The 22,586-nt window shown below is 40.7% G+C and overlaps 1 protein-coding gene across 2 annotated transcripts; it reads left to right on the top strand.

Moving 5' to 3' along the window:
• The first annotated feature begins 394 nt into the window (after nucleotides 1-394).
• CUNH4orf47 (chromosome unknown C4orf47 homolog) lies at nucleotides 395-19,639 on the top strand. Of its 2 annotated transcripts, XM_041632552.1 has the most exons (8): nucleotides 395-607; nucleotides 853-1,029; nucleotides 3,847-4,066; nucleotides 6,200-6,337; nucleotides 6,423-6,498; nucleotides 11,481-11,660; nucleotides 17,872-18,041; nucleotides 19,530-19,639. In XM_041632552.1, the coding sequence occupies exons 2-8, from the start codon at nucleotides 930-932 to the stop codon at nucleotides 19,594-19,596; spliced, it is 951 nt and encodes a 316-aa protein (XP_041488486.1). In that variant the 5' UTR covers nucleotides 395-607; nucleotides 853-929; the 3' UTR covers nucleotides 19,597-19,639. The 2 variants fall into 2 exon arrangements, with proteins under 2 accessions (XP_041488486.1, XP_041488487.1); XM_041632553.1 differs by lacking the exon at nucleotides 395-607 and having other exon boundaries at nucleotides 793-1,029.
• Nucleotides 19,640-22,586: the final 2,947 nt, after the last annotated feature.

Consider the following 22,586-nt stretch of genomic DNA (forward strand, 5'->3'; position numbering starts at 1 on the left):
TTCCCGTCCATCTATTATAGTCGGGGGCCTCATCCCAGCCCAGGGTCGTCTAAGAAATATTTCTAACACACCTTGACACAGTAAAGTATTTATTGAGTAAACTGCAAGGTTGCAGAGGGCAGGGCTATTATAACAGAAGAACCTTCTTATCCAAACGTTTTGAAGGGAAATTGCTATATTCTGCTTGTGTGGAATTTCACGATTTTCTTGTCTACTTGATTATATAAGCCAAGCTTTATGCCTTTTAAATCTGTTTTCCTGCTTCTACCTGCAGGAGGAGAGGTTTGCAAAGCATTTGTTAAATATGTGAATGAATGCTTTGTAAGTTTACTTAGGAGTTAAGGTCGGGACAAAGTGGAGGACAAGAGCCCTCCTCCCTGGCTGTGCGGGCTCTGGGGCTACACTGGTCACTAAAGGAGTGGAGGGTGGTGTTAGGGCTTTGTCCTAGGCGTTTTCTGGAGGCTAGGCCAGAGGGCCCTTGATTCCAGCAGTTCCCTTCCAGTGTGGGCAGCTTAGTGAAAACCTTTGCCTCAAGAAGGTGGTGAAGAGGATCCACCCTCATACCACGGTCCCCAACTGTGGAGCATCAGTTCACGGGGAAACAAAGGTTGCCTACACCATTAGATGGCCATACTTGGGAAGGCTGTGCACTAGTCGATCTGATGGGGGCGGCGGTTGTGTGTGTGTGTGTGTGTGTGTGTGTGAGAGAGAGAGAGAGAGAGAGAGAGAGAGAGAGAGAGAGAGAGAGAGAGAGAGAAGCAATGAACAAACTGACCGGTCTGAAAACTGAAAAGAATTAGGTTTGAAATTTAGTAATCTTTTTTTTCCACTAAGAAAAACAATTTTCTGTAGTTTTTAATGTAAAGTAGGATTTTGTTGCAAAAGAAGATCTAAGGACCCTTCTGAAGTCACCACCCCAAGACGCAATCATGCCTGGGGAAGCAGGGAAAACCGATATGGAGAGGATTGGCCTCTTCAGTGAGATGGAGTACATTACCGTGGGAGATAAATACGTGTCACCATTTAATCGTGAGTATCTCTGGTAGTTTTAATAGTTAAATAGCGTGCATCTCCAACACAAAAATTCAAAAATTTTGATTTTATTTCAAGGGAATACACACACATATAATACACACACACATATGGAGAGAGAGAGAGAGAGAGAGAGAGAGAGAGAGAGAGAGAGAGAGACTGTAATTCTCTGGCTGTCCTATAACTAGCTATATAGAACAGGATGGCCTTGAATGCCCTAAGATTCACCTGTCTCTGCCTCCAGAGTTCTGGGATAAGGTGTGTGCCACCATGCCTGACAATATTATATTATCTTTTAATGGTATATATTCTAGAGTATTGAGTTCTAGCGTTGACATTGTGACACTGATGACTTTGACATTGTAGCAGAGTTTAGAATGATTTAATTTTATGAGTTGGGCTCCTTTTTTTTTAAAAAAAATATTTATTTATTGTGTATACAATATTGTGTCTGTATATGCCTGCAGGCCAGAAGAGGGCACCAGACCTCATTACAGATGGTTGTGAGCCAGCATGTGGTTGCTGGGAATTGAACTCAGGACCTTTGGAAGAGCAGTCAATGCTCTTAACCACTGAGCCATCTCTCCAGCCCCGAGTTGGGCTCCTTTACCTCCACCTATTCTTTGAAAATTTTTTAGAAGTAGTTATATTTTTATGTGTGTGGTTATATTGCCCACACGTGTGTCTGTGTACCACATTCATGCATGTGCCGGGGGAGACCAGAAGAGGGCGTTGGATCTCCTGGAACTGGAGTTACAGATGATTACTAGCTGCCATGTGGGTGCTGGGAAACATGTCCTTAACCACGGAGCCGCATCTCTAGCCCCACCTTCATTTGTTCTTCATGGGTAATTTTATTTCTTTCCACAGTAAGTTCCTTGTAGAATATTGTACTTTTAGCTTTTTAAATTTTTATTGGTTGATCTCATGTGGATGAGTATTCGGCTGCATGTATGTAGGTACACCACACGTGTGCCTGGTGCCCATCAAAGTCTGAAGGAGATAGCTGATTCTCTGGAAACTGATGTTCTCGGGAAGTGAACCCAGGACCTCTGCAAGAGCAGCGAGTGATCTTAACCACTGACCCAACTCTCCTGTCCCACCCATTTAGCTTTTTGTCTTAGATGGAACACTATTCTACAGAAACATTTGAATCCATGAATTGCTTGCCTGAAAAATAAAATACTGACTGAACAGCTGTAAGATTTCTTTTTAAAGAAAAGTCATAACCAAAAGATGTAAGTTAGCTGGTTGTGGTGGTCTATTACAGTAATCCTAGAACTTGGGAGGTGAGGCAGAGTGATAGGGAGTTTAAGGCCAGCCTGGGCTCCGGGATATCCCACCTCAAGAAAAAATATAAATATATACTTTCAAAGTCTCAGATTTTGTTTAATGAAAAGTTAACTATATAGAAACATGTCCAAGGTAAATGATTAACTAGAAAGGCAAAAAAAGTATAAGAGTAGTATATGTATTATGCTAAGCACTGATGATAAAAAAAAAAGTGGTACACAATATTCATGAGAATATCTAGATATTCTCTGGATGACAAAATTAGTACCATTATCTGTGAAAGGAAAATAGGCAACCAACCACAGCAAGAAAGACTCATGAAGATGTTTATATGGTAGGGTTTGAGGTTATATGTACAGTGTAACCTTTTCAAAAATGTAAGCTAACAGGAGACAGGTGGGTCACTGTGAGTTCAAGGCCAGTCTGGTCTACATTGAGAATCCCAGGCCAGCCAAAGATACATAGTGAGACCCTGTTTCTAACAAACAAAAAACAAAACAAAAAAAAAATTTAAGGTACCAAAATGAGTAAGCAAATTCACATTTAGGATTATGTACACCTTAAAAAAATTCTTTGCAGTTTGGAAGTTAAGGCTTTCAAGATTCAAATTGTGAAAACCTACATATTCACAAAAAGTCGCCTTTAAACACATTCCTAGACTGCATTATTTTGTTGTGCAAACATGACACTTGAAGACCGATCATTTAGATAGAGCTTGGGCTGTTTCTTACGTTCATTAAAAATGAAAGTGAACATTCTGGGCTCTTGTGAACATAGGCACTTCAGCATCTTAAGATACACCTAGAACAGGGTTGCTTCATTGTGACTGTGGAATGTCCCCTTCCTGATATTATACATAAGCACTGTTCCTACTGTTCATGGAACCACTGGGTAGATGAGCTTTAAAGGCAGGGAGCAGGTTCTCAGCCTGTGGGTCGCCACGCCTTTGGCAAACTCTGTCTCCCAAAATATTTACATTATGATTCATAATGGTAGCGAAATTACAGTTATGAAGTAGCAATGAAAATAATCTTCTGGTTGGGAGGCACCACAACATGGGGAACTGCATTAAAGGGTCACAGCACTAGGAAGGTTGAGAACCACTGTTTTAAGGTCTTCATCTCCACGGGGCACATCTTTAATCTCCCCCTGCCACACCGCACTCCAGGAACAGAGTCAGGCAGATCTCTGAGTTGGAGGCCAGTCTGGTCCACAAAATGAGTTCCGGGAACACTAGGGCTACACAGAGAAATCCTGTCTCAAAAAACAAACAAGCAAAAACAAAACAAAACAAAAAAACAAGTTAAAAAACAAACAGAAAACCCACTTCCACCCAAATGTTCAGACGTTTTCATGAAAACCTCTTAGATGTTACTGTCGATGTCGCTTTTCATGCCGATTTTTAGTGTTTTACAGCTGAAACTCTTAATTGGCTCATCATCTTGAGAATTTTTCTGCTTTCATTTTAATGCCCTTTGATTAGTATTGAAGTCGAGATTATAACGCTCTTTATTTCTGAAGGCCCCTTTAATGAGGCTGCAAGCAAAAACAGACAGATGCTACCCGGGGGATCAAAGGAAATGTCCCATCTCCAGGCTGGGTACTTCGAGCCCCAGTTCGCAAGGGTCTTTGAAGGGGAAGGCTATGTGAGCCTGAACCAAGTGAGGAGGCGGCATATGATGGCAGAAGCCAAGAAAAACCTCAGCAAAGCCTTCATCCCTAGTAGTGGAGAGAAAAAACCGTAAGTGTGGCGGGAAAATACCTTATCTCGCTCCCGCTTCTCTCTTTAAAGTGGATGCTCTTCTGTGGGACTTAATTTTGAACTATGATTGTCTTTAGTAGAGACTGTTGTTTTGTGTGATACAGGTTGACATGCATTAATCTCTCTCTACATTAATCTTTTTATTGTCTGTTCTCTATTAGTTTATTTAATAAAAGCCAATTAGATAATGAAGATACATTTTTGCAAAAATTTTGCAAAAACAATGATGGAAAATGCCTTGGGGCACCATGTTTATGCTCTTGCATATTTTTTCTGCTTATAAAAATTATAAATACTACTGTGGAATGAAAAGAAATGCTTTTTAGACAAAAAATAATTTATCACTGATATATTGTATATGGATTATAGCAGCTGTCAAAGTGAAAGTTCTTTTCCCTTCCCTTTCCATTAAATCACAAGACTATATGCTATATTATGTTATATAACTAAGATTTAAAATATGATTTTTCACTCACACTTTATAAGTTTGATTTTTCTTAGTTTAGAAGTCATGGTAGTTGAGGACTGATCAAAACTAATTTCATTCTTATATACTCGAAATTAGTGAGACTCCATTTCTAGAGTTCAGACTTCCATCTAACAGGTAATCGTTTATAAATGTGATATTTTATTAATTCTTTGAGAAATTCACGCAATATGTTTGTCCTTCCCCCACCCCATCTTCCATTTCTCTACCCCCCTCAACCTTGTGTCCTCTTTCCCGAGGAGTTCAGTTTGTGCTTCCCATATACTCCCGGGTGTGGGAACATCTCCTGGAGCTTGGTGGACTCGCTAGGGACCACACCTTAAAGAAAACCAGTTCTCCTTTCCCGGAAGCCAACTGTCCATAGATTCTCAGGGGTGGAAGCTCTGAGCTCTTTCCCCTTCCGTGCTCAGCGTTGATTGGCTTGATCTCGTGGCCGTCGTGTACAGGCAGCCCCAGATGCTCTGAGTTCAGGAGGGCAGTGCTTCTGTCCTGTCCAGAAACGCTGTTTGGCTCGGGTTCTCCCTGACCTCTGACCCTTACAATCTTTCCGTGAGTTTCTGAGTTAACCACGGTCCATTCAGAAAGACATTTCTCTGCTGGATGTCTGAGCTGCACCGATCTATAGGTATAGAGAAAGAAATTTAGAGAGCAGGTCGATCCTATGTGTATTTTGCAGAAATGAGTCACAGACTCACCCCCATGAGCTGTGAGGTCCCTGCCATGGATTCTTGGCTAGATTTACTCTGCCAGCCATATTTCCTCTTGAGGAGTTGGCCTTAAATATGCCAGAAACCAGTCGGTTACCCCTATAATAGCCATGCCACCCTGGTACCTATGGGGATGTCTTGCCACAGCCGTCTTTCTTGTAGTTCATAGCTAGACAAGACTGCTAGTGGCTTTTGCCCACAGCAGGCTACATAGCACCTTTTGGTACTGAGAGCTGGTCATTAGGAAGGAAGCTTTCTGGCCAGTACCAACTTAATTTCTCCATGTTTTATGATTCATGTATGTTCAGCAATAGGGTCTAAACCACCAAGTTCTGGTGGATAGCCGAGAGCAGGGGCAAGAGCCTGTGTTGTCTGTGGGACTCTGGGACAGACCTGACTCAAAAGCGCAAGGGTGGTACCCCATACCCGACACAGGACTTTTTATTTGACAACCTATGGCTTCTGGGGGGAACATTATTCCTCATGTAGGGTTACTCTAACTAAACTCTTTTTATAAATATGCATGAATCAGAGAACATGGAGAAATGAAGTTGGTACTGACCAGGAATCTTCCTTTCTGATGACCAGCTCTCCGTATCAAAGAGTGCTATGTAACCTGTTGTGGGCAAAAAGTCATCGGCAGTCTTATCCAGCTATGAACTACAATAATGACCACTGTGGCAAGATATGGCCATGGGTTCAACAGTGGCATGACTTATAGGGACAACCGATTGATTTCTGATTGGATTTAAGGACCACTCCACAGGAGGAAACACATACCCAGTGCAGTCAGCCAATTTAGCCAGGATTTCTGCTTTTTTCAATGCCTTAAAATGTGCTTATAATTTGTGGTGAAATATATAAATGAAATTTGACGTTTTAATATCTCCCCCTTTAAAATCCCAAATGACATTGAAGAAGTGGATTAGGAAGCTATTATGGAACAATTGGTGGCCCAATCCCATTCTTCAGTGCACAGATAAAACCCAGGGACAAGTATCAGCCACCTGGAAAGAATTTATACACCAACCCAGGAAAAAAAGGAACTGGATATGGGTAAGATACTCTTGGTACCATATGTTGCTTTTTGTTTATAAAATCACCCGAGCCCTGCATTCACCATTATGTGCTCCTTCTCTAGCTATGCCAATATTACCATAGGCAAGCAGCTTTCACACTCCGCCGACTTATATGATGCTGCCAAACTGAATTACAAGGTAAAGTCGCCTGTTTTGAACCTTTCAACCTTTATCTGTTCAACTTTGAAAATTAACTCACAATAAAATTTTATTTTGTTCTGTCCATTTTGATCATTGGGGTATCTGTGTGTTGGTCCACAATATTCTAGGTCAGCAGTTAGTGAATCAAAAATCAAATATGGTGTTCTGATAAACCATGACCACAGTCTAGTAAACAGGATCCTTAAAACATTGCCACGTGGGACTGGAGAGAGGACTCAGTGATTAACTGCACTGGCTTCTCTCCCAGAAGACCCAGCTTTGATTTCCAGAATTCACATAGCAGTTTACAACCACCTGTAACTCTGGTTCCAGGGGATTCCCATGTCCTCTTCTGGCCTCTGTTGACAATAGGCATGCAAGTGGTTAACAGATGTGTACGTAGGCAAAGCATCCAATGCATTTAAAAAAAATTCCATTATAATAGCAGGCATTAGGATTACATAGAGTGACTGTTAACATTTCTGATAAAAAAGAAAGAGCACAGAGTGGATCGGTGTAATCAGAAGCCTTTGAGGGAAGGTCTTGGTGATTTATAATCTGAATGGGTTATCAATTGATTCCCATGAGAACTGAATTTTAAAGAGCACTGTTCAAAGGGTACGTATAATAGTTGAAAGGTCAATACCACTGCTCCACGTGGAAAGAGGGGGGCAGGTGGTTAAGAACTCACAAAGTTCTACAGGGAAATGGAGATACGCAAAGCAGGAGGAGACACCAAGAGGAGTAAGGACTCTGAGAGGCAGCATGCACTTCTGTCTTAGGGTTTCTGTAGCTATGATAAAACACTGTGGCGGAGGCATTTGGGGAGGAAGACCTTATTTAAACTTCTAATTCTCAGGTCACACACTATCACTGAGGGATATCAGGGCAGGAACTCAAATGGGGGCAGGAACCTGGATGTGGGAACTGAAGCAAAAATGATGCTGCTTACTGGCTTGCTTAGCTGCTTTCTCATAGTCCTCGGGAATGACTACAGTTCAAGGGTGACACCACTCATGAGATCCCATATAAATCACTAATTAATAAAATGTACTGCAGAGTTGCCTACTGGCCAGTCTTTTGTTTTTAATTTAAAAAATGTGTTTTTCATATAATATATTTTTGATCGTGTTTCCCCCTCTCTCAGTTCCTCCAAGATCATCTCTCCCTTCCTATGTACCCAACTTTATGTTCTCACTCTTTAAAACAGTGGCTATCAACCTGTGGGTCACAACCCCTTTAGGGTCGTGTATCAGATACCCTGCATATCAGATGTTTACATTACCATTCATAACAGTAGAAAAATTACAGTGATGAAGTGGCAATGAAATAATTTTCTGGACGGGGCTCACCATAATATGGAAACTGTATTAAAGGGTTGCAGCATTAGGAAGGTTGAGAGCCATTTCTTTAAAACAAACAAACAAACAAATCAAGAAACACATGTATGCACACAAACAAAACAAAATAAAACAAAACCACAAAAACAAAAAAAATCCCAAACCCAAAACTCACAAACCCATGAAAATGGAAATCAAACAATCTAAAGACCAATTACCTAAACAAAGCACAATAACTACAAACATCCCATTGAGTTCATTTTGTGATGGTTGGCAATACCTAGGAATGGGGCCCGCCTTGAAGTATGGTTGACATAGCCAGTGACACTTCATTGGAGAAGACTGGTTTTATCTTTGCCAGCAGGTATCAAATGCAGCTAGTTTCTAGATTCTAGGGAGGCCATGTCCACTTCCCCTCTCCTTGCTGGAACCCATCCAGCGTGATTGAACCTGTGTAGGACTTGTGCATACTGCTACAGTCTTTGAGCTCATATGTACATCAGTCCTGTTGGGTCTGGAAGACTCTGTTTCTTTGGAGTCATCCATCACCTATGGCTCTCAATCTTTCTGTCTCCTCTTTTGCATAGATTCCTTGAGTATTGGGGGGAGGGCTTTGATGAAGACATCCCCTTTAGGACTAAGTACTCTACAGTCTCTCTCTTTATACACTTTCAAGTTGTGGATATCTGTTTAATTATAATACACTACAAGAATCACAATACACTTCTCTGATGAGGGCTGGACAAGCCCCATTTATGGGGAGGGCACTATATCACTGAGTCATTTTATTGCTATATTAATTTAGCAGAATAATAGTATTGGGTTTTCCCCTAGACAGATGACCTATATAGATTCTTGGCCACTTTAGCAGTGTAAAGAATGGATTCCATCTCTTTGAATGACCTTAAATCCAATCAGAAAGTTGTTGGTTACACCCAAAATATTTGTGCCACTAATGCACACATATATTTTTTGAGGGAGATCACTGTTATAGGTCACAGGGTTTGTAGCTGGGAGATTTTAATGATAATATTTTTCCTTCCATAGCATGCAGAGTACCTTCCTGTACCACAAATATTAGTTAGGTGAAGCTTGTAGTTAGGAACCAGCTGAACTTCTCAGGTTTTAATGACATTTGTAAATCTTGTCTTCAGCAATAGGGCCTTGTCCTCATGTCATGAAGAGTAACACATGTAGCCTTGCCAATAATCTGTACTGTTAGGAGCTTTACATGGGGCCCCTTTGGCCAATATCTCAATAAGATGCTCATTTCTGTCGTTGGAGGTTTTGGTAGCATAAGATGTCTAGTTGGGGCTCTGTTTCCCCTGTTATTTGTTGATTCCACTTAGCTTCCTCTCATGTATGTATGTGTTTTAGGAAGCTTCTATAGTAGTAGGTTTCTATATGGTCTTCCAAATGGCCTTTACTGTTAGTTCTCTCTTCCCCTTTTCCCTCCTTTACCCCTTACTCCCATCTCCTCCCTAGTTAATTCTCCTATTCTAGTCTCCCCTTTATCTCTCCATAATAATATATTCTATTTACCCTTCCTTAGGAGTTCTTCTCCCTGCTGGTTCCCTATTAGGTACCTAACCTCTGCGGTCATTTATATTATAGCGCTCACATGGAAGGCTTGAAACCTAACATCCACTTGGAAGAGAACACATATACTTGTCTATTTGGAGTTTGGGTTACATCACTCAGGATGATTTTTTTCTTCTTCTAGTTCCATCCATTTACCTGAGAAGTTCATATTGCTTAACAGATGAACAATATTCCATTGTGTAAATGTACCACACTTTTGTTATTCATTTATTAGCTGATGGACTTCTAGAGAGTTTCCAATTTCTGAATAATATGAATAAAGCAGCAATGATCATGGTTGAGCAAGTGTCCTTACAGTAGGGTGAAAAGTCCTTTGAATATAAACCCAGGAGTGGTATTGCTGGGTCTTGAGGTAGATCAATTCCCGGCTTCCCGAGGACCTTCCATGCTAATTTCCATAATGGCTGTATAAGTTTACACTCCTCCAGCAATGGATGAATGTGCCCCTTCCCCCACATCCTCACTAGCTTGAGCTGTTTGGTTTAGTTGATCTTGGCCATTCTGACTAGTGTAAGATGAAAAATCTCAAAGCAGTTTTAATTTGTTTTCCCTGATGATGAAAGGTAGTGAATATTTCTGTAAGTTCTTTAGTTATTTGTGTTTACGCTTAATGCTATTACCTATTTTTCAGCTGACTTACTTGTCTTCTTGATATTCAGATTTTGTAGTTCTTTATATGTTTTAAATACTAATCCTTTAATATATATATATGTATATATACATATATATATAATTGGTAAAGGTCTTTTCATATTCTGTAGACTGCAGCTTTGCCTGAAATATCATGCCCATTTCTGTACGTTTCAGCTTCGTGAGGTCTTATTTATTAGTTGGTGCTCTTAGTGGCTGTGCTGTCAATGTTCTATTCAGAAAGTTCCTTTCTGTGCCAAGGAACTCAAGACTATTCCCCACTTTCTCTTTTATCAGATTCAGTGTATCTGGTTTTATTTTGAGGTTCATGATCCACTTGGAATTGAATTGTGTACAGGGTGATAAATATGGATCTATTTGTATTCTTCTACATACAGCCATCCCATTTAACTAAGAACATTTGTTGAAGATGCTGTCTTTTCTTCACTGTGTACTTTTGGCTTCTTTGTCAAAAATCAGGTGTGTAAAGATGTGTAGACTTTTGTCTAGATCTTCAGTTCAATTCCATTGATCAGTGTGTCTGTTTTTATGCTACTGGACAAGGCTATGGAGGCATTTTCTCAACTGAGAGTCCCTCTTTCCAAACGGCCCTAGCTTGTGTCAAGTTGGCACAGAACTAGCCAATACAGCCTACTGGGGAATACATGCCTTCTCTTGAGCACTTCAATCTCATTTAAATTGTTTCCATTCAGTTTGTTAAAGGATGAAATATCAAATTCCATGTGTGTAAAGTGAAAAAAATCGATATTTTATCCTTCTAAATCTTATTTCACAACTTGTTTGTTTGCTATTATATCTAGAGCTGGCAATTTTTAAACTTAGATCTTCCACGTGGAAAGAATTGCAATATAAAACTGAAAAAAGATAACCTTGGTTTTGCTTGAGTATTAGGCAGCTAAAAATACTATTATATAAAAATGTTTCAGTGGAAGCACTAGTTTTGTGTGTGTGTGTGTGTGTGCTTAGGACTAAAACTGATATTTACTAAGGGCTGACCATGTGCCAAATACTTTCTCTACATAATCTCATTTGATCTTTAGCAATGTCAAAGGGAAATGGTATTCTTATTTACACTTGAAGACATGACACCAAAGGTCAGCAGCTTTCTTTAACTCCTGAAAAAAAAATACTAAAAAGCAAAAAGGAACTGGGATTTGACTTGGAGACCAATCCTTTTCCTTCCTGCTGTCCAGGTTTGTAGTAAGAATTGGTTCAGGTGATAGATTGCTGTATCTAAATAATTCTGTTCAAAATGAGAGTTGTGTTTATTCATAATTAGGCATGTCTTTTTAACATGTATAATTAATTTAAAGGGTGATTTTAACCTTAAATTGTGTCTAACATGTATAACTTACATCGTGTACTTTCAAACTCTTTAATTTACAGAAAGATAATGAAGAACACCATCGGCTACTCAAAGGGACCCCTTTCAAGTTGAATCTTCACCCTAAGGAATATTTTGATAGTAACCCCTATTTTCTGGAGAATCCTTTACCTCCATTCAGAAGGGAAGAAAAGAAGGATGCCATCTTGAAGCCTTTTAAGCCCTCCTCTCCTGGTAAAAAGGTAAAAAGTTTGGACTGAGAAATAATTGAGCAGTATAAAGAAATAACATGTCCAGCAGGGTATGGGAGCCTATTCTCTCAATCCCTGTCCTGACACTTAGCTGAAGCACGAGGATTTTGAGTTCAAGGCCACCCTGGGCTACGTAGAAAGACCAGAGGGAATAAGGGAGGGACATGAAGGGAGTGGGTGGGAAAGAGTCTGTCTTTCGCTGTTAAATTATTGTAGTGCTCATGTAAATAATCAGCCTTTCTTTGTATGAAGTTTTACAAGATCATATAAAGCCACAGAGCAGGCTGCAGAGATGTCTCTATGGGTAAAGTGCTTGCTGTTCAAAATGAGGACCTGAAGCTGGATCCCCGGCATCCAGGGAAAGCTGAGTCTGGATGCATGCTCATCAGCTTTAGGGATGGATATAGGGCAGAGGGCAGAGACACTTTGATCACAGGGGGCTTTCTGGCTGGTCAGTGTAGCTGGAAGTCAGTTCCCGGTTTAGCGAGAGCCTTGTCTCAAAAAGTAAGGTGGCCTGTGAAATCGTGCCCAGACACTGACAAGCATACCAGTACACATATCTGCATGTATGCATACCGTATGTACACACACACACACACACACACACACACACACACACACACAGAGAGAGACATACACTCACACTCACGAAAAATAGAGCTACAATGCATGGCTGAGATGAAAAAGGTGTTACAGCGAAACAATTGCTGTTTGTTTTAAATAGGATTTAATTCCCAGTGAAATTTTGAAAACCATCATGTAAGCTTTGGAATAATGATGGAAATTAAGTGCCCTGTGGCTTCAGAAGCTTCTGAGTGGTAGGAACAGAAACAAAAGTGCCTTGACTATGACAAACCCTAGTGAAAGAAACCTTGGCCTCCCTGTTTCTGGTCGTTCCTGTTCGTCTCCCTGTAGACTCCACTAGGATGCACGTGCTGATCAGATTGCGAAGATGCTTCTGCATGCTCAGAACATATCTATGTTTGTCCTTTGCATTGAAACAACTTTCTAGTCTGCTGCATCCGTGTATGCATCACACCATGTACATGCAGGTACTCTTGGAGGCCAGAAGAGGGTATGGGATGCCCTGGAACTAGCGTTACAGACAGTTGTGAGTCACCCACTGTGGGCCCTGGGAACAGACCCCACGTCCTCTGCAAGAGCAGCCAGTGTTCTTAACACTTGAGTCACCTCCCTAGCCTCAAAGGGATATCTTTACAATGTCGAATTCTCAATGTATTTTTGAATTCTATTCCAGCTGACAGGTCTCTGTGTTTATTTCTTCTGCCTCACTTTCCATTTTGTCCTGCATCGCAAATATTAATATCTCTCTGTAGAACGTCAGACTTATTTTAAAGCCCCCAGACAAAACCCTCTGACAGAGGGCTGGGAAGATGGCTCAGTGGGTAAGAGCACTTCTCTGAAAGTGTGAAGACCTAAGTTCGAATCCCTAGCACTCATGCAAAAAACTATGCTATGATGCCAGCCCTGGGGAGTAGAGACAGGCAGATTCTCAGAGCTTGCTGGCCAGGCAGCTAGCCTAGGAGAAACAGTGAACCTCCAGTTTAGTGAGTGAACCTGTTTCAAGGTAATAAGACAGGTAATTGTAGAGAAAGACACCTGATGTCTCGGCTCTCTCCATGTACGTGTGCACACATCTGCACATGCAAATGCAAGCATCACCACACACAGGCATAACACACACACACACACACACACACACACACACACACACACCTACACCTACATGCTCACGAACCCCCTGTGATACTTTGTTGGAAAATTCAATGTTTAGAATTTTTCCTATATCACCACATTTACAACTTGGATCTTCTGATCTAGAAACGAACTGCTTTTAAGGGGCCTCCTTGCCTCTTGTGCAGCTTTCTGTTCTACACTACCCAGGCCTACATGATTTATATTTTCTCCTAGTTACTTTAAGCATGCCAACAGTTCCCCTTTGTGTTAGTTGTCTCTATAAAAACATTCAATTTAAAAACAAATACTTCATTAAGTGCTCGTATGTCCTAATAGGTGTTTTGTTAATTCCTTTAGCTTTTTAGGTACATGTTATCTGTAACTTTACTACTTTATAGTATTTATCCTATAACATGGCCATGCTTAGTTACTTAAATCAGGAATACTAGTGACAATCCTTACCTTAATCTTCACTTTAATAGGATAATTCTAGATTATTTTTGTAAGTGCCCTAAATAGGGACAATTCAGGAATATGTGATGCTTTTTATTATTTTATTATCAAGTGGCAGAACTATTTATTAGATCATCTTATTTTCTCTTTTTCCTTGTTATAAAAGGTGACTAACAACCATAATACATTTCTTAGAATTATTCTCACTTGCTAATGCTGTGTTGGTCTTTGAGTATACATTTTGCTTGTTAGTATTTTATTAAGAATTTTTACTCTTGTTTTCTAATTGATGGGTGTGTCTTTCTGTGTGTATGTGTGGTGGTGTGTGTGTGTGTGTATGTATGCATGTGGATGTGCATGCCTAAGGAGGCCAAAAGAGGGAGCTGAATCCCCAAGAGCTGAAGTTACAGGCAGTTGTGAGTCACTGGACATGGGTACCGAGACACAAACCTGGGTATTGCGTAAGAGCACTCTGTATGGCCAACCCATCTCTCCAACTCCCCCAAGTTTCTTTATTTCTCCTCTCCTCCTCCTCCTCCTCTTCTCCACGAGACCTGTGGACCAGGCCTGGGATCCACCCTGCACACGTTTAACAAGGACCACGAAGGAACTACTTTCCTACCCTTTGCACCCATAACTTAGAATTACTTTTGAATTCCTCATTCTGTTTCATATAGAATGTAGATTCCAGCAAAGTCAAGTAAGTGTCGAGGGTTCCTTTTTTTAGGACAATTTAAGTAGCCCTGGAAATTTCCGTTCCTCATAAAGCCTTGGAGAAATTCCCAGGGGGAGTCAGGCCTCACCTGCATCAGGGGGCTCTTCCTTAGCTTTCTCATTTCTTTCAGCGTCCTCCTGCCTATTGCAATTCTCTCACTTTTTGGTCAACTTGAATAATTTACATTTTCTTAAAAATCATTTATTTTATTCAGGTTTCAAAACTTAATAATAAAAAGTTATAAATTATTTTATATTTTTGAAATTGTGAGTACAGATTTCTATTCTTCAAAGCTTCATTGGGTAATTTTATTACCGTAAACATTTTAACTTTTATTCATTTTGTGTTTGTTTTAAATTTATTTTTACTTGCCTGAGGATTCCTTATAGCTTTTCAAAATAATCTATGTGTTCCAAATTCGGATGACTTGGAAAATTACAAGAATATCTGTCTTAGTTAGGGTTTCCATTGCTGTGATAAAACACCTTGAGCAAACGTACTTGGGGGGGGAAAGTTTCAGATCTTAGTTATCACAGAAGAGGTCAGGGTTAGGACTGAAGGCAGGAGCCTGGAAGCAGGACTTTGAATTAAGAATCTATATTTCTGGTCAGCTGGGGCTGGAGAACCAGCTATGATTAACAAGATGCTGTCTCTGTCTCTGTCTGTCTGTCTCTCCCTGGATTTTTAAGGCACAGTGTCTCTCTCTAATGGTCCTGGCTAGCCTTGAACTCACTGTGTTGACTAGCCTGTCCTCTAACTCGCAGAGATCCATCTGCCTCCGCCTCCTGAGTGCTGGGATTAAAGACATGAGCCACTACACTTAACTGTTGGTCTCTTTTTAATCAATGCTAATTTCTTGGCTCCAGCTACCCAACATCAGTTGTTCAGGCGAAGCAAAGATTTCACTTTAATTGTTCTTAGTTCAAAGTGTACAATGGCCCTGCCAGTCTTTGGTTCTCAGATTTCCTTCTGGGATTTCACAGTCCAGGCCTCCGCCCTCCTCACTGCTCTCAACATTCTCATCTTCTGAGCTCCCATGCATTAGCCTGCTGATCTCTGAGTGCTCGACAGCTTTCCTAACCCAGAGTTCCACAATTCCTCCCACAGTCTTGTCAAAACAAAATGGCCAGGTCTCTCACAGTAATGCCCCACAACCCCAGTACCAATTTCTGTCTTAGGGTTATGGTTGCTGTGAGGAAACACCATGGCCCAAAGGGGGGTCACGGAGGGAAAAAGGTTTATTTCAGCTCACAAATCCATTGTTGAGAGAAGTCAGGCCAGGAGCCTGGAGGCAGGACAGAAGCCATGGAGATAGTTGCTTACTGTTTTGCTCAGTCCACCTTCTTATATACCTACAGACCACTTTTCCAGGGGTGGGATGGATCTCTTACAAAGGACTGGGCCCTCCGGTATAAATTATCAATCATAAGAATGTCCAGCAGACTTGCCTCCAGGCCAATCTTACGGAAGTATTTTCTCGATTAAAATTCCTTTTTTCCAGATAATCCTACATTATGTCACATTGACATCAAAGCTAGGCAGCATGCCATCTCTTTTGTAGAATACATTTTATCATGACCCATTTAAGGTTTCTTGGATATTTGGATATTTGTCTTTCAGTTAATAGGACACACTAGCATTAGTTTTCTCACAGGATACTTCCTGAAGGAGCTTAGAAGTTCTATGATAACTATGAAATAAAAGACTTTGAAGACAGAAAAAATATTCTGACTAATTAAAAATGTACATATACTCTGAGAACAGGCAAATATATGCTTCAAGCTAGGTAAATACTATCTATTTTTTATCAGGATATATACTTTGGCTTAGATATTACAAGCAAAAGGATTCTTAATTAACTGGATTATAATTCCACAGAATGTATGCTGCGGGAGCTCCTTCCACTCCTTCAGCCAATAGCCTTTAAGATACCAGCCCACTGGGGCGTGGACTCTTATACTTTAAAAAGCAGCGGAACCTGGATCTCTCTCTCTCTCTCTCTCTCTCTCTCTCTCTCTCTCTCTCTCTCTCTTTCTCTCTCTCTTCTGGCTCCCTTTCCAGCGGCTAGACTCTCTGTTTCCTTTTTGCAACAAGAGGGCTGTTGTTTGGGATGGTGATCTGTACGTTTTTCCCCTCAAATAAATAACCCTTTTTATTATCCCTAATTCTTAACTAGTGTGCGATTGTTTTGCAGCTTCAAATGGATTGGTTTGCTTGCTTTCTTCTTTTCTTCATTCATTACATTGCTGTGGCCCAAACACAGGGCTTCACACTTGGTATGCGAATGCTTTGCCATTGAGCTGTATTCTTCTTAGTTCTGTCTTCTTTGCTCCTCCTCCTCTCCTCTACTCCTCCTCTCCTCTCCTCTCCTCTCCTCTCCTCTCCTCTCCTCTCCCTCTCCCCTCCCCTCTCCTCTTCCTTCTCCTCATTTCACTCACAAGTTCTAGCTATAAGAAGCCCAGGCAGGCCTTAAAATTGAGGTCTTTTGCCCTTGGTTGAGATAGCAGTCATATGTCACCACACAGAATCCTCTTACTGAGTGAATAACGTAAAGATAAACATCCCATCAAATCAGTTTAAAAAGTCCAAGTAATTTCTGGTGTATCTCACATGTAGGTAGAAAAATCATTGGTCTTGTACAAGACCCTAAGGCTTTTCTAGAGTAGATTATATTTCCTTTCACTGTCTGTGTCTCTGCTATTCCTCTTTTGAGGGAGGGGATCTTCTTGGCATCGTTGTCTGACATTCAGCATTCTCATGTTAGTGGTAAGCTCCCTGTGCCCTTCCATAGAGAAATATATCTTACATTTGTCTCATCCCTTCATTAATAGGCTTACTAAATCACTAGTTGATAGCTTGATTAAAATTGCAATAAAATATCAATGCTTGGTAACAGTGTAGAATATTATCTTCTACAAACATTTCTGATATATTTTTATAAAGATTTATTTCTTTATGATGTGTTCAGTGTTCTGCCTGCATGTATCCCCACAGGCCAGAAGAGGGCACCAAATCTCATTACAGAAGGTTGTGAGCACATGTGGTGGCTGGGAATTGAACTCAGGACCTTTGGAAGAGTAGGAAATGTTCTTAACCACTGAGCCATCTCTCCAGCCCCTCAAACATTTCTGTTTTATAGAAAACTATTAGAATTGTAATGTTTGGACCCTACAGAATTGGTAGTAGAGAGATCGTTTGTTGGTATTTGAACAGAATAGATAACTTTAAATATAAAACCAAGTCTACCAACTAGAAAATAATATATGAGCTTCCTGACAATGTAATTTTGTAGCTGCGTTCTACAACCATATTGAATTATCTTGTTTTTATTTATAGCCTGGTGGCATGAAGGCAGGGACATTTGAACCTTACCCAGCACACTCAGCTGACCCTTATGTGGTTAAATTAAGAAAGGTGATTCCTGGGAAAGGGGAGAAGGTTTTCCATCCCCCAAATGGACCGAAAAGCAGACCCATCGAAAGTATAATGGCGCTGAATGTCAGAAGGTAGGCTTATCTCATATTTAGTCCATAAACAAGAAAATTATTTCTGCCTTTTAGATGCTTTAACAAGTACTTCAGTTAGTTTATTTATTTTTATTTTATGTGCCTGAGTGTACCATGTGTGTACCTGGTCCCCGAATAGGCCAAAAGAGGGAATCTGATCGCTTGGATCTGGAGTTACAGATGGTTCTGAGCTGCCATGTGGGTGCTGGGAAGAGAAGCTGGGTCCTCAGCAAAACCATTGAGTCATCTCCAGTTCCATGTCCATAGTTTTTAAAGTGGCAGATATGAGCACAAGGGCTGGAGAGATGGCTCAGTGGATGGTCTAGAGAACCTGGATTTGAATCTCAGAACCCACACAGCAACTCAAAAAACACCTTTAACTCCCTTTCCAGGGACTCTGACACCCTGTTTTTGGATTCTGCAGGTACCATGTGCTTCATAGACATACATGCAGGAAAACACACACATAAAATAAAAATGAATCTTAAAAATAAGGAAATCCAGTGACATTCCATATACCTGCCTTGCCTTATGGAAGGCACTATATTACAAGTCACTTGAGACTGTGTGGATATCTGTATTTATATTGTCTGTTTCTCATCAATTGTGTGGAATCTTAAAGACCCTTAACAAAATTAAAATATTCTAAAAGCCGAGCCGTTTCTCTAAGCAGCTTTTCCTCATGCAGCCAGGTGACTCGGCTACTCTGCTTCGTGGGTAAATTTGTTATTTAAGCTGTGGAGTTTAGAAGCGATGTTCTGTGTGGGCCAGGGGGCAGAGTGTTGGGTCTGAAATTGGAGACAGGGCACTCATGTTCTGTATCCTTTGGCCGTATTCTTTGCAAAGCCACCTGTCGGTTCCCTGCCAACTTCATCCAATAGAACAGAAAATGAAACTGGAATCTCCTCTATCATACCCGCCTTCAACCAGATGGGACATTTGTGGGGCAGGGTGGAAGTTTTCTGTGCTTTTCTAATAAGCCTGCAAGGTTCTCTGATACACTGAAATGTGTTCAGAGCAGGGGAGTAGCAACTGACTGTTCCTCGGAAAAACCAGGGGTTTATCTGTGGTAGTAACTTAGTTTAATGAATTCTCTTTTTATGTGATCGTGAATCACCTGTAATCCAGTTTTAATCCCCCTATACTAATTTTAAAGCTAATAAACTCACAGATACTAGGGGTGAAAATGTAGTTCATATTTTTTTCTTAGATTTTCCAAGTATATCTGACTTTAGTACAAAGCTTTTTTAAGTTAATGAGATTTTTTTTTTTTTTTTGCTCGTGGGCTGGGTTCCACTGAGCTCAGAAGCAGATTCCATGTCTGGAATTATGAGGTCTTGATTTTAGTACCGGCAACACAGACAATTGCTATGGAATTTCATGTTATAAAATATATTGGTTTAGTTTTTTAATGCAAATATTTAACGAATGTAAAGGTACGCTACCCAGGCTAACAAAATTAAATGTGCATTTATTTTCTAATTTTAGGGCACTAAATGTGAAGAACTACAAGACTGCCTCGGCAGACATCCTGGGAAAGCGGCTGGTTTTCTAGCTCCTCTCAGTAACCGGAATGCACACACAGTGTTGTAGAATACATGGTTCCGTAGCTTTTAAAGAGAATTCAAACGCGAGACTCAGCTGTAACCCCCTTTCTGATTTTAATAAATAGTGTTAGCTAATGCTTATTCTGGGGTTGCGGAGCTGTACTTTTGGATCTTCATCTCTAGGTAGAATCTTCTTTAAAAATTTCCAACTGAAGCATAATCTCACTTGAAAGGTTTTACTCCTTCTGGTAAGGAGCTATAGTGGAGGAGGGGAGAGGCAAGGCTAGGGCCTGGAGTAGTGTGAAGTCACAAGAAATTCTTCCCTTCTCTTCGACTTAGTTGAAAATTGTATTGAGAATTACCTAGATCTTATGGCCTATCAAAACACTCTCAACATCAAAGATAAATTTCAGGTTCCCTTATAAGACACAGCTCATGCGCAAGTACTGCATTGTAGCAAGACACATGCTTTAATGCAAATGGTATCATGCCTTCTACTTATAACTGTGGTAAAGCCGGGGATGATTTCATCCAGGTGAGTGCTGGCCTGACTGAGCCCGAACAGGATAGGTACGCTCTGTTGGCGGTCTGTCCTGTTCCTCGCCAGCTTCCCCAGATTGTCTCTTTCACAGCATCCTATCTATGTCCTACCCTGGAGTCTGCTTTAAAAGATAGCATTGTAATTAGCCGTAGCTCACAAACCACACAGTCAGATGGGCAACTGTAGAGATCTTAATAAAAATCTACAAATACAAACCTATTACATCAAAAGAATACATGTATGTGTAGGGCTTATTATTATCTATTACTATGAAACTACAGATTTGTTGCATGCAGCTGGCTGTATGGAACTAGTAAAGTCATTCCTGTTTTGAAGACCAGCATCACCAACGAATCACATTACATGCATAGGGATGTCTTTAAGACATATGTCATGAGCTATTTCAAAACAAATTTAACAATGGTAAAATGTTCTGCTATTATCGTCACCCTGGGAAAGCCAGGTACATATCTAGCCTAACGTAGCTCCCGGAATGAGAAATAGAGACCCCCAAAGAGGAGTCCTGACACTTCCACACGGGGTGATTTCCTGCTCTCAGACAGGCTAGCAGATGGATAAGTACTCAGAACACACCTTTGCTGGAAATCCCTTCCCCAGTAGTTTCCATATTTCAGATTTCTCTTGTCAAACGTAGACATCCACCGCAGCCCACGTTGAGCAAAAGCTATTGATAGGGAGACCTTGCTGCGAGTTGGGGTAACATGTTTAAACCCAGCACGTCACAGAGCTGAGGAGCCTGAGGGATGCCGTAACTTCACAACTCAAGGGTGGGGCAGAAATAGGGCGCTGACAGGTTATAAGGACTAATATGGCAACTAACAGATTTCTGTTTAGAGTTTGCATTATTTTATCAATTTTTGTTAAAGCAAATGCTGAAGCCAGTAACAGGAGCATTGAAGAATATAAAAAAATTAAGATGTTCACAGTATCGGGGTAGAACACACATTTAATTTGAGGGTACACTGTTTTCTTATAATATTTTTTTAAAATCTTTGTCATTTTAGTTTTGAAAATACAAATATACAGCATTATGTAGTTTCTTGCAAAACAGTTTTATTGCTCACTCTTGAACACAAATCACTCAGATATGACAAAATTGGAGGCAATTAGAACTGATAACTTCAGACTGTCTTCTTTCCCGCTGTGACGTAGGGGTGACTTGGGTAGTTTTCTTACCATCAGTGAATAAGAGACGAGATAAACTTTTCATCCAGCCATTCATCTCAGCTACACCGTATTTAACAACTTGTTTTCGATACTTAAAACAAGGCTTGTAGATGTTAACCAGACTAATCTAGAATTAACTAATCTGACAGACAAAAGTAGGTACTAGGCTTGAACTCACTGGCCCAGGAAAGGACTTTCTGAACAGGACCATGAAAAAGCCAGGCACTAAAAGACCAACAATTCATAAATGGGGCCTTCTGAAAGAAAAACTTCTGTACAGCAAAGGGCACCATCATTTGAATGAAGAGGCAGCCCACAAAGTGGGGAGAAATCACTTTATTTCCCTCAGTTCAGGTTTAGAAGACATTATAAAAGAACAGTCGGTTGATGCCCTGCTGGTGGTATAGGAAAGGTTGCCCACAGCATAGCTCAGGTCATTCCCACCAATAGAAGGAAGACTGACTCTCCCCAAGCCTGTAGGAAAGGCATGTCTTCAATCACACCGTGTTTTGTGCTTAAGCAAGAATAAGCACCAAAGAGATTTTCTTTTTCTGGATACCCTTCCTGCCTGCTATAAACACAGTTCAGAGTTGAACTTCTGCTTGGAGAAATAGTCTTGGCTCTTTGGGACATCAGCTTGCTGGTATCACTGCCAGGTGTTCCCAGCCAGCTGGACCCCTTTTTGTCACCTTTTGCCAGTGAACCAGACAGCTTGAACTAGTCTCAGAATCTCATCCACAGAACAGCCAAGAGAAAGATCATTTGACGTAATCTGGCAAAGGACACCTTTATTTTCAATGATAAAGGGGCCCCTGAAGGAGATACTAATAAGAGTCCATAATACTGAGCAATGGTGTGCTTGGGATGTAATGCCAAGGGAATGTCCATGGATCCCAATCCCTCTTGTTCCTTTCCCGGGTGCATTGATCCGTGCCAGCTGACAGAAGTGAGAAGTTGCAGAAGCACTAATCTCTTGGCAGTGTGGTTCTTAATCTACCCTGTCCCCGAGAGCGATGATCTCCACGAGGCGCACAAAAGTGAAGTCAAGAGGGTAAAGAGGAATTCACACATTTTTTTTTTCTGTATTAGTCTCCTATCTTTGAATCAATCGTCTGGCATAACAACCGTAGCTTGCAATTTTGGAAAGGTTGACCATTTTAGGCATTTTCTGAAGTCATTTCGCTTCCAGAAGGGCAAATCCACAGGTCTCTGAGACAAAACCCACCACCAGGAAAGCAGGAAGAAGACCGAAAAGAGAAAGATCTTAAC

This window comes from Microtus oregoni, unplaced genomic scaffold (genome assembly GCF_018167655.1).
Source record: "Microtus oregoni isolate MIOR12 unplaced genomic scaffold, Mior012 000041F_ref0000270, whole genome shotgun sequence".
Classification (NCBI taxonomy): Eukaryota; Metazoa; Chordata; class Mammalia; order Rodentia; family Cricetidae; genus Microtus; species Microtus oregoni.

What these genes read in the sequence shown, in the direction of transcription:
- CUNH4orf47 (XM_041632552.1), top strand. Translation starts at nt 930, where the DNA reads ATGCCTGGGGAAGCAGGGAAAACCGATATGGAGAGGATTGGCCTCTTC. An exon ending in ATACGTGTCACCATTTAATC is followed by an intron (nt 1,030 to 3,846) that starts GTGAGTATCTCT and finishes TTATTTCTGAAG; the next exon opens with GCCCCTTTAATGAGGCTGCA. An exon ending in CCTCCTCTCCTGGTAAAAAG is followed by an intron (nt 11,661 to 17,871) that starts GTAAAAAGTTTG and finishes TTTTATTTATAG; the next exon opens with CCTGGTGGCATGAAGGCAGG.